Source organism: Eupeodes corollae, chromosome 3, assembly GCF_945859685.1.
Source record: "Eupeodes corollae chromosome 3, idEupCoro1.1, whole genome shotgun sequence".
In the NCBI taxonomy this organism is placed as follows: domain Eukaryota; kingdom Metazoa; phylum Arthropoda; class Insecta; order Diptera; family Syrphidae; genus Eupeodes; species Eupeodes corollae.
The window spans coordinates 132,442,202-132,454,446 of record NC_079149.1 but is presented as its reverse complement, the minus strand read 5'-3'; the positions used below and the strand labels follow the sequence as shown (position 1 = coordinate 132,454,446).

At 32.2% G+C, this 12,245-nt stretch overlaps 1 protein-coding gene across 7 annotated transcripts in view; it reads right to left on the bottom strand.

The window, feature by feature from the left end:
• LOC129951343 (serine/threonine-protein phosphatase 6 regulatory ankyrin repeat subunit A) overlaps positions 1–12,245 on the bottom strand; it is a 60,233-nt gene that overhangs the window by 28,218 nt on the left and 19,770 nt on the right. For all 7 annotated transcript variants that reach the window (XM_056063440.1, XM_056063441.1, XM_056063442.1 and 4 more), the window contains exon 3: positions 2,743–2,844. In XM_056063440.1, the coding sequence (XP_055919415.1) occupies positions 2,743–2,844 (102 nt within the window). The remainder of the gene's footprint in view (positions 1–2,742; positions 2,845–12,245) is intronic.

Below are 12,245 nucleotides of genomic sequence, written 5' to 3'. Positions count from 1 at the left end.
TAAAGAGTTAAGTTTTAGTGTATTGAAGATTTCGTTCTGGTGTGAGGAAAGTTGTTGAGGAAGGGCTACGATAGCTGTTGGAGAAAGTCAAAAAGAAGCTAAGTATAGTGTTTGCTTTGTTTCTAAGAATATTGCTTTTCTTCTGGTGTTCTTCATTTATTTTGAATTCGTCCTTCTGACCTTCGTGTCAAAATTTTGTATTCCCGGTACTACCAGGAAGTGTTCTTATAAAAGATCCTGGTTTTCAATCCCGGCTTTGGCCAAGGCAATAAAAGATAATTTTAATTTCCCATTTGAAAAATAAAACCACTCTTTTATTTCATAACTCTGTTTGAAGACTATTTTTTCAGCTTCTGGTTTTGGTAAACTTCCAGTAAAAAGTTTCCTGGCGCCCACTTAAATCAATACGACTTGGAGAAACTCACCTCGTGGTATTTCGATATCATTTTGGTATCAATTTCATTTAAATTTTATTGATCACCTTGATTTATAAAATATTCACCTAATCGAAAAACCCCCTTAAGCTGAGCTACCGTGCTGGTAATAATTTTATTTAAGCATCATATACATCGCTTACAAAATCTTCTCTGCCGTAATAATGTGAACGTCTAATGCCCATTGTCAACAACCTGACAGGTCCTTAACAGTGTGGTCATAGACGAGGAAAGTCGCTAAATCGACATAAACCATCTTTTCATCGATTTCAAGGCCGCATACAACAGCGTCTACAGGGATGAGCTCTATAGAGCCATGTCGAGTTTTGCCAAAATCGTCCGTTGATGACCATGACCATGGAGAATTCGCGTTGGTATATAAAGATTGGAGACAAGGACAAGGTGATGCGCTGTCATGCGATTTTTTTAAACATCGTACTTGAAGGAATAATGCAGAGCTTTCACGTGAGCACTAGAGGTTCTATCTTTTGAAAAGTCTGTCCAGCTACTAGCATATGTTGATGACATTGACACAATCGGAAGAACTCAGTGCGTCAATGAGGCTTTTGTGGGTATTGAGGCCGCAAAAATGTGTTTACCGGTTAATGAGGGCAAAACAAAGTCATCAAGAAAGGACTTACAACTACGACGTCTCTGTCAAAACGTCACGATCGACAGACGTAACTTTCAGGTAATTAAGGACTTCATCTACCTAGGCTCCTTCTATGAACGCAGAAAACAACAACAGTCTAACTGAGGTCAAACGGAGAATAACCGTTGTTCTTTGGGCTAAGAAGTGATTGAGTAGCAAATCCCCCTCTTTTGAGCGACCAAAGGTCATCCCCGCCCTGTTATACGGTGCAGAAGCATTTACTATGACAAAGGCGGATGAAAGCACCTTAGGTCGTTTTGATAAGAAAACTCTGATCTACGTGATCTACGCTCCCATATGCGTAGAAGGGGAGTGGATGTGAAAATAAAATGACAAGCTGTACGGGCTGCACAGTGACGTAGACTTAACCAGAAGGGTAAAAGTTCAACGACTAAGATGACTGGGTCACGCAGAGCCCATGGAAACCAATGCCCTGAAAGTCTTCGAATCCACACCCATAGGACAGCGCATTAGAGGAAGAACACGAATCAGGTGGCACGCACAAGTGGAAAGTGACATCACCCAACTTGGAGCCCAAAACTGGAAACATTAAGCTATAGGGACCGAGCTAGATGGAGAAGTTTTGTTGGGTGAGCCTTTAGTTCACACAGAACTGTAGCGCCACCTTAAGTAAGTAAGGAATTATTGCAATGTGTCAACCTGGTTTCAAAAAATTATGAAGGCTGAATTTGGTCTGAGATTAATTCGCTATTTGTTTAGTTTGAAGAAAAATGACTAAAAAATGAAACTTTATAAATTAAAATCGCTATTAAGACCGATATTTTTTATAATAGCCTGTGATATAAATTACATAATTATGCCATATTAATAAAAACCTAAAACTCAAAATAAATCGGTTTATATCGTTTCTGAGTAATTCAAATCCTTCTTAAATCCCTAAAAACACAATTCTAACAATCTATCAACTCCTGATGAGCTTCTATATAAAGGTTATTCCATATACCCACATGAAATGCTAATTTAATTATTATAATTATTGTAAGAAATTATAAATATGTATATTTTTTTCGAATTTAGTTCACATGTCTAGAACCCTTTTTTTTGTTTTTCTTTCTAGGAAAAAACCCAATAACAACTAAATAATCCTGATGTGTGACCTAGTAAACTATTAGGTACGTGTAAGTTAATATATTATTTTATCTTGACATTATAATTCTGCTATACTACAGTGTAACTTCACACACGTTGGTTTTTTTTTTTGAATTTTTTGACCTTTTCACTTAAAACAAACATAAGACTTAAAATTGAAAAAGCACGCAGGAATGTTTGCTAATAAACACGAAAACAAAACACCTTTGCGTCACATGAGGTGCATAAAGCATTTGTATAACCCTGAAATTAATTGCAAATCCTTTCTCAATTTTGTTTTTGTTTTATAAAACACCTTTGTAAGACTTTGGGCAGGACGGCTGATGATGACGACGAGACACCCTGGTGAGAGGTATAATAGTTGTATTATGGTAACGAGTTTGCACATTAGTAAAACAGCAGCAGTGACTTATATTGATTTTTATACTTTTACCTTTTCTAAAGAAATGAATAAATATTAAACTAAGTTTGGCTAATGCAACTTATGTCAAATTGGTTATTTTATGTAAAATTATTGCTTTTGTATAAAAATAATTCATTACTTACCCCACCAGTAGCAAATGGGTCAACACCTCTTTTTGTCAGTAAAAGCTTAACGACATCTTCCCGCGAGTACATTGACGCTATGTGAAGCACATTGTAATTGTCCTGAAATAAGAAAATGTATTAATTAATATTTTATAAGGAATGTTAACAAATAAATTTCCTAAATCTTATGAAACTACAAAGTCCTACATTTGCATTGTCTTCAAATGAAAACGATCTAACAATTCGTTAATAACTTTTGGGGCGTTTTTCTCTCTTTCAAGGACGCATTTATATTTTAGGGACTTTAAAACAACCAAATTTTGAATCCTACAAATTTCAAAAAACATTTACAAGCATGGCTATTAAGCCGTCTGCCGGTTATATCTAAATTTTAAACATTGAGAGAGAAGTTATTTTTTAGCTGTTATATAATAAAAATTAACAATTTACAAAATAATTTATGATTAAGATTCTGATTATGATTAAGTAAGCCAGATTGAACGATTTAATTGATTTGAAAATAACAAATGTTGCAGACTTTTAGTTAAGCGAAAACAAAAACTACTAACATATAACTTGAAATAAATATTAGTTTTGTATAGTTAAGCTTATTGGTAACTTTTTAGGTTTAATCATTGTTATTTAGATACATCAAAAGTAAAGGGCAGTAAAAGACTTTCAATATCAACAGTGAAAGGGGCTTTTAGTTTAACTAAAACAAAATTATATTAGACCGAACATTAGAGGTCCACGAATGAATTTCTATACGCAACAGCTTCAGAGAAAAAAGAAGATTCCCTGAAGAAATATCTTTGGATAGTTTCTATATCGTCTAATTGCATGTAGCCATAAACTTCATTTCCATAGCAAAAGCAGCTTTTAACGGTTGAATCAAACACTTTAAATTTCGAAGCCAGATCTATATTTTTGTTTTAAAAAAATTTTACCACATACAGTTAATAGCTGCTTTTGCTGCGGTCAATTTATCTCTTATAGGACTTCGAAAGTTCAGATTGTGTGTTATTGTGAAACCTAGATATTTGAAGTCCTTCACTACTTCTGTATTTGAACCGCTCAAGTTCCAAGAACGGTCATTACGTGCTCTGCGATTATGGTGTCTGAATTCGTAGTGTTTATTTGAAGGTCCCACAAATCAGAAAATTAATATTAATATCAGTTAAAATACAAGGTCATCCGCATAGAGGAGCACCTTGATAACTAGATCACCAAAAACAACACCACCTGGTATATTATCTTCAATGTCATTTATAAAGAGCGAGAAAACCAAGGGACTCAAAATGCAAACCTGTGGGACACCTGTTTCTGACCTAAATTGTTTCGACGTGTTCATGCCATTTTTAACCACAGCAGGCGTATTTGAGAGAAGTTGCTCATAAATTTTTATAAATTTTGTTGATAAACCAATACATGAAAGTTTAAATAATAATGAGCTTCGGTTGATGGTATCGAAGGCTGCTTTCTTCTCTATAAAGCGTCTAGCAACTCTAGAGAAAGTAAAAATTTGGTCCACTGTGGAGAGATTAGCACGAAACCCAGCTTGGAAACAGATTATTTTATTATGTCTGAATGAATTTGAGTGAATAACTTCCGCAGTGAATTAAGGACAGAAATTCCCCTGTAGTTTTCAGGAAGGTTTGGGTCACCCTTTTTAAAAATTGCAGAGATGGATGAAGACCGAAAAGAATTTGGGATATATTTCTTGTCCAAAATTCTGTTAAACAAAACTAAAATATGTTCAAGAAATTGCGAGCTGGCATTTTTGTAAAACTCAGCCGTGATGCCATCTAAACCCGGAGCTTTGCTGTCTTTCATTTTATTTAATGCAATAAGCAGTTCATGAATGGAGAATGGAGCATCTAACTCTTCAATGTGAATGAACGGTAACGGTTTAAAGAAATGAGATCTGTAATTGAACTTCTTTCTGCAGGAAGAAATGACTATTCTCTTCGATTCAGACACTCTGGCGAACACGTACTTTTATGTTTTCTGTATTTTTGCATGTTCAAAATTTTTTCTGAGAATGGAAGAACATGGTGTTTCCAAGCCTTAAGGTATCACATCAAAACATGATTTATGTGAATTGCATATTCAGTTAGTATTTTTTTTAAGCACTCTTAGTGGTGAAAAGTAAGAAATACTTAAAATGTATTTCCTTTTTTGGAATAAATTCATTAATGCAAAAAACAAACTTTGACCTCCAAACTTAAGACATATTGCCATGAAGGTCAAACGTATTTTTGCAAAATTAATTAATATTATAATTTTTTCAACAATGGCACATGTTGCAAATAAATCTTCTCAACACGAAATCAGCAGGGAATCTAGAAATTTTTTCTATTTTCACATTGAAGAACAAATTTTACAAACCATTTTCCTAGTATGGTTTTTAGGATGACGGTAAAGTTTTTACTTTTGTTGTTGTTTCAGACAAGTGAGGGAATAATCAGTGCATTTTAAAAATATCCAACTCCCCTTGTACTATATAAAGTATTTTTCAGACTTATGTAGGGAGTTAAAATCTAACCTTTATATCCACATTCATTTATCTGTTCTTCAAATAAAATGCATTGATATTTATGGAGGGTTAAAATAAGCTGTTGTTAAATGAGCGTTCTCAAGTCACGCACCTTATTAATAGAAGTGTCATGCAACCCTAAGGTTAGTTGCATTAAAATAGCCGACCATAATTCTAAGGGTTGTATGTTGAAAAATGTAACGTAAGCACACATTTTTCCACACACTGACCAAGCAGCATTGTACTGGCATTATCTCTAAAAAGACTTTTAATTTATTTTTAAGGATAATTCAAATATTTTCTAACAAAGTTAAAGGCAATCAAGAACTTTTAGGGTTTTCCATTTTTAAAATTTTTCATTAGAAAAATGCAAGAAAAATCTATTTACTAAAAGGGAATTTCATAACGTGTCCCCAAAAAACCCTATAAAAAACAATCCATTTTATGACTGGCTGCCCCGTCTACGTCCTTGGATAACATAATTAAAAGGGGTCAACTAAGGTAAGAAAGTGAATTTTCGGTAAATTTTCTGTCACATTGAATAGAGTCCTTCCGCTCATTATTATCGTCGTCGTCATGAAGTTGACCACTTCACTTAGTCCTTAATATACATCAGTTTTGAAACCTGTGAGTTGGCCAAAAGCACAATAACCTGCTATACCCATATACTGCGAGAGAAACACTCTATAATAAACACTTCCCATAAAGTCATCATCCATCGTCATGATGGAACTCTTTGGTATAGGTTTAGGTTTAAGTTTATGAGGACTAAGGCTAAAACTAGCCTAACGTAAAATTATTTTTCCTTTTGTTTAAGAGAAAAAACCCCTTCTTTGAACACATAACATAATAGAATCACGGTCTGGCACTTATTTTTCATCAATTTGAATAAGCGTCATCGTCATTGTGGTTGTCCAGGTTTTGTGTGTAATAATTTCCCCTATTTTTTGGGAAATTTTTATTACTATTTTCTTCCACTACTTAGAATAATACTTCGGTCAAAAATCAAGACCAGTAAATGTGAGATTTATAATTTTTGATAAGAATTTACGCGAGCCAGTCCTTATGTACAAAGAAGTTATATTACATAAAGAAATATAGAAATTAGGTCAAGGATTTATTCAAATGTGGTTGTATAAAGTAGAGAAAAAGAAATGAAAATTAAATATATATACAAAGGTATGTACATGCTAGAAAGCATGGGTTACGTTACAACAAAGTAAGTTATAGTTAAAAAAGTCGACTGGAAAGTGAAAGTGTAAACCTTAATAAGTTAAGAGGATTGAAGCATGCAACTTTACAAAAGAATTTAATTGGTAAAAGTTTAATATGAATTAGGTTTTTTCTACCTTATTTTAAATCAATTAAGAAATAGTGTTAAACAATTAAAAGCTTAATGAAATTACAAATGAGTACCATTTTTTTAACTTACAGTTTGAGGCTACATAAGGAAAAACTAAAATAAGACTTTTTTTAGTCTTTGGAAGAATTTTTTGAATTTTTTTCAAAAACCACACCAAACAGTGCATTTTTCGGGATGCATGGGCAGTTCTTGAACGGCTTCTGGTTGCTCTTCACTCCAAATGCGGCAATTTTGCTTATTTACGTAGCCATTCAACCAGAAATGAGCCTCATCGCTGAACAAAATTTGTCGATAAACACATTTCGAACCGAACACTGATTTTGGTAATAAAATTCAATAATTTGCAAGCGTTGCTCGTTAGTAAGTCTATTCATGATGAAATGTCAAAGCATACTGAGCATCTTTCTCTTTGACACCATGTCTGAAATCCCGCGTGATCTGTCAAATACTAATGCATGAAAATCCTAACCTCAAAAAAATCACCCTTTAGTAGGCCTTTGGTTTTTATTAGAAACACTATCTTTAAATGTTATAAGATATTAACAGCTAAGACTTCTTAGGATAGGTTAGGTTAAAAATACTGTAAGGGATAAAATAATGTACGTCAAAACTGTGTGTTACAAAATTCTGTATGAACAAAATTTATATCGTCAAAGTTTTGCGGAGAAAAATTCTGGGGCCCTACTATGTAACTTGATTCTACTTTTGATTCTATTGGAAACTCATTTCCGATTCTACTTTCATATCGTATACTACGTATGAAAATAGAATCGGATCAAAATCAAATTTTTGGACAAGAATAATTTTAACAAAAATGTAAACCGGTGGAATTTGGTTTAATTTGTAAGGAAATGAAGAACGGTACGAGCAAATAAAAGAAGAATAAGAGATAATTTCAAAATAATGGAGGTGAGTGACGAAAGGTTTGTACATATAAAGGATGATTTTTTAGCTATTATCTTTTAGGCAACACTTTTTAAACAGCTGACACACGTTTCGTGTTTTTTTTTCACTTTCAAACATCTCCAGTTTCGTCTATTATTAAACCATAAATTGTCTTAAAAACGAACAACGCTTGCAAATCATTGAATTTTACTACCAAAATGCGTTCTCTGTTAACAAAGTTCATCGCGCGCTTCTTGCATTTTATGTTCAGCTTAATTGACCCACTTTAGCGGCTATTCGGGCTATTGTAACTAAATTTCGCATCAAATTTAAATTGTTGGTCATTAAACCACCAACAAGCTTACTTAAAGTGTGAACTAAAGAAAACATCGCAGCTGTATCGGCTAGTTTTAATGATAACTATCAATTATGGATTCGTCGCAGTTCGCAGCAATGGAGCCTTCAACGTGGAAAATTTCGCGGAAGCATTTAGGTTTGATACTTTTCAAAATACAGCTGGTGCAAGAATTGAAGCCGAACGACCTACTGCAACGTAAAATTTTTGGTGAATGGGCTCTTGAAAAGTTGGCCGAAGATCCACTTTTTTATTGAAAAATTTAGCGATGAAGATCATTTTTGGCTCAATGGGTACGTAAATAAGCAAAATTGTCGATTTTGTAGTGAATATCAGCCAGAAGCATTGCAAGAGCTACCGCATTGGTAAAAAAAGTCACAGTTTGGTGTGGTTTATGGCCTGTTGGCTTATTGGACAGTACTTCTACAAAAATGATGCGAATCGTAAAACTGTGAATGGTGAGCGCTACAGTGAGATGATATCCAACTTTTTTTTCCCAAAATGCAAGAGCTTGACTTGCATGACATGTGTTTTCAACAAGACGGTGTCACATGCCACACAGCTTGCGCAATTATGAACTTATTTCACGTTCGGGACCTGTCAATTGGCTGCCTAGATCGTGCGATTTAATGCCTTTAAGCATTTATCGTGAGATACCGGCCGAAATGTTGGAAATATTAAGCGGATGGACCATTTGAGGCGCAACCAAAGTCGACATTTGCATGAAATAATCTTTAAACATTAAATTATATGGACCGTACAAATAAAGATTTCATGCATATTTCTGAATTTTATGTGTTTCTTTTGGAGAACTTGCCTATAGCTTTTAAAAAAGTGCCCTTTATACACGTTAGAATATTTGAACGCATTCTTAATGAAAATATATACTTTTGTTTTAGTTTTATTAAGAGCTATCTTCTCTCTAAAGACGGATTTATGTACTTACTTAATACCATATTATCCAACATGACTAATCGCAGAAGACAAAATGCTATTCCTATTATCATTAAGTTATCAGCAACATTGAATTCTTTGGCAACAGGAGGTTACCAAAATCAAATCGGTGGTAAAAAACGCTGGAATTGCACAGCAAACATTGTCAAAAATATTTGCCGAAGTTTTGACTTTAATCGAAAAAGTCATGTACCCGCTGATGATCAATTTTGAAATGAATGTGGAAGAATTCCCGGTGTAATTGGGGTGGTAGATGGAACTCATATTCAACATTTTAATTACACTTTGATAAAAAAAACTTCGCTCGCAAACACATTTGATGTAGAGTGATTATTTTCGATTTTGCTTTGATTTCAATTCTATTTTCGAGTTACGTAGATCCTCGTTTATTCGAACGTTCATAAGAATACTAGTTGGAACTACTAGAACTATTCGATTCTCGTTCGTTCAAAAGTAGACAAATAGATACATTGCACCAATTTTTTGAATTCAAGCGATTTCATTGTAGAATCGAGTTACATAGTAGTGCCCCTGTATTTCGAAATATTGTGTGAAACAGATTTGTGGTCTTAGCCTATTTACAGCATTTTGAAGTACAGAATATTTAAAAACTGAATATTTTTGAAAATAACGTATCATAACAATTTGTCATAAGCTATATTATACAAAACATTTTAAGACATTAACATGTTTAGTATGGAATTGATTTGCGCGATCCTCAGTTCGTGCAACAACTGAATTTTAGCAACACTAAGTTTTAAGCATTTCTTGACTTTATAAATTCAACTTTTTACAAATTCCACCTTGAATGGTGCAACTGTTTTTAGTACTTGCATATTGTTTTTAGGGTTCTGTATTCTGCATCTGTGTATACCCGATTGAGCTGCGATTTCATTAGAGTCTACGGAAAAATTGTCAGGATTGTCTTTTAAAAAAGGAGTTACAGGGGATTTATCATCTTTTTAATGCCTTTTTAATAAATTCTGATTCATTTCTTCAATTGTTGGATTTACGTACAGATGGTTTAAGAACAGAATTTTCAAGAACACAATTTTTAAGGATACAGCATTTTGTTATGAGAAATTTGGAGATGAAGTTCTATGGCATACATATTTTCGTTCATACTGAATTTTGTTTTAGAGTATTCTAAGTTAACAGTATTTTAAAATACAGAAGTTATAATACCTACAGAATTATCACCTACATGGTGATATCATACAGAATTTTGAAAAACGGGAAGGGACCCACACTGATAACTTCTCATCCCGTCTGTCGTTTTGTCTTGCTTAAAAGTTTGTAGGTTTCCATGTTTTGTTAAAAAAAGAGTGAAAACCAATTTTAATAGCATATCTTAAAAGTTTTTATTTCTTATATAAAAAAATACACATTGGATGAATGAGAAATTGTTTTCCGTACTTTATTTATTTGTTTGTGAAAAAACGGACTGTTGGATTTTTATAAATAAAAATTACTTAATGTCATAAATAATACTTTCTGTGAGATAAAATTAGTTTGAAGCCACTATTTTTAATTTTTGAAAAGTTATTTGAGTCAAAAGTAAATGTTTACCAAGTTTTAGTATTGTTTTTTTTTTTTTTTGGAAGAAAATTGTCAATTCGATTTTTCCCAAAATTGTACCGAAGGTTGAAAACAAAATTTAATTTGTTTGAAGCCATAATCTCCAATTTTTGAAAAGATATTCGAGTCGCAAATCAATTCTTACCAACTTTGAGTATTTTTATAACTTTTTTATTTTTTGTAAAACATTTTAATTCAATTTTTCTCAAAACTTTGTCTAATCTTGAAAAATATATTAATTTATAAAATAAAATTAACTTAAAGCCGATATCTAAAACTTTTGAAAAAATATGAGTCGGAAATCACTTTTTACCAACTTTTTGTATTTTTTTTAAGGTTTTTATTTTTTGTTAAAAAAAAACTGTCAAATGGATTTTTCTCAAAATTTTACTGAATGTCCAAAACAATAGTTTTTATAGGATAAAATTTGTTCAAAGCCAATATCTTAAATTTTGTTAAATCAATAAAAGTCAATTTTTTACCAACTTTTAATAATTTTTGTATATCTTTTTTATTTATCGTAAAAAAAACTGTCAAAACGATTTTTCCAAAATTTAACCAGATGTAAAAAACGTTATTTTTCGTTGCTAAAATTACTTTGTAACGAAAATCTTTTTTACATGTATTTTTTTTTTCAGTTTTCTTTTATCTATAAAAAACAGCTAGTTGGAATTATTTAAAAAAATATACAATTTTAGAATCACATTGCATAATATAATATAAAATTTAATTCAAGGCTCTAGCGTTTTTAGTCCGTGAGATATTTAGGGTTAACCAAAATGTTCACCTATGGTAAAAAAAAAACCACTCACGCAATTTTTTTGAGAGCCCTTTTTGCATCTTTCTGCATTATTATCTGAGCTACAAAAATTGTTTGAAGTCGATATCTCTTCTGGTTCTTGAGCTTAAGAGGACGAAAATAAAAACATGCACATACAGACATCTCTCTAAAAATCTTTTAATTCTACTCTAGAGACCTTAAAACTTTGAAAAATTTCAACATTTTCAATGCGACAAATCGGAGCGATTACAATAATTTCCGCTCTAAAAGCTACGGGGAAATTTTGGGATCCTTCTTTTTCTTCAAATTTCAAAGATTCAAAAGTAAAGTATTTCGTTAATCGCCATAGAAAAGTTATAGGTCCAGCTTAATCCATCATTCTCTTATTTTCGGCACAGTACAGACCAATCAATGTTACTTCTTTTGGTTTTTGGTTCTCATGAACAATTAAACATTTTAGTCAACTTTCATAGGTATATCATTTTATGGAGAGTGTTTCTTTCAGAAGTATAACTACTTTGAATACCGCTTGAAAAAAATATTTTACATCAGATGTTTGTGCAGACTCTTCTGAATCTTATTTTATACTGTTAATTTAAAAACGTATTACAAGTTTTATTAACGATAGAATTGTGCATGTGCTACTCAAAAAACATAATTACTTTTTAAAAAGATTCATGAGTTTTCTATAGTTATGATTTTGATTATACTATACTATAGTCTTGATGTTTACTGCTCTTAGTTAATTCGTTGGACCTTCAGGGGTTATTAAATCTCGGAGTGTTTTTTTCAATTTCGATAGAAACTAAACTTCAATTTTCAACTTTTGAAAGTTCTGTAAAAATTTGGTTTATAACAAAACATTATTGAGGAGAAAGTTAAAAAAAAGTACGTTAACGCCTGGGACTTAAAACTATGTTGAAAAAGAATCTTATTTTAATTTTTTTTGAAGAATTAGGATAAGCATTAACCATCCATTCCATTGATATTTTTTGAAGCCTTTTTGCCATTATTAGCCATTAGCGTAAATGTATATTTCTGTTTTTATTTTCTTATGGAACTGACACGA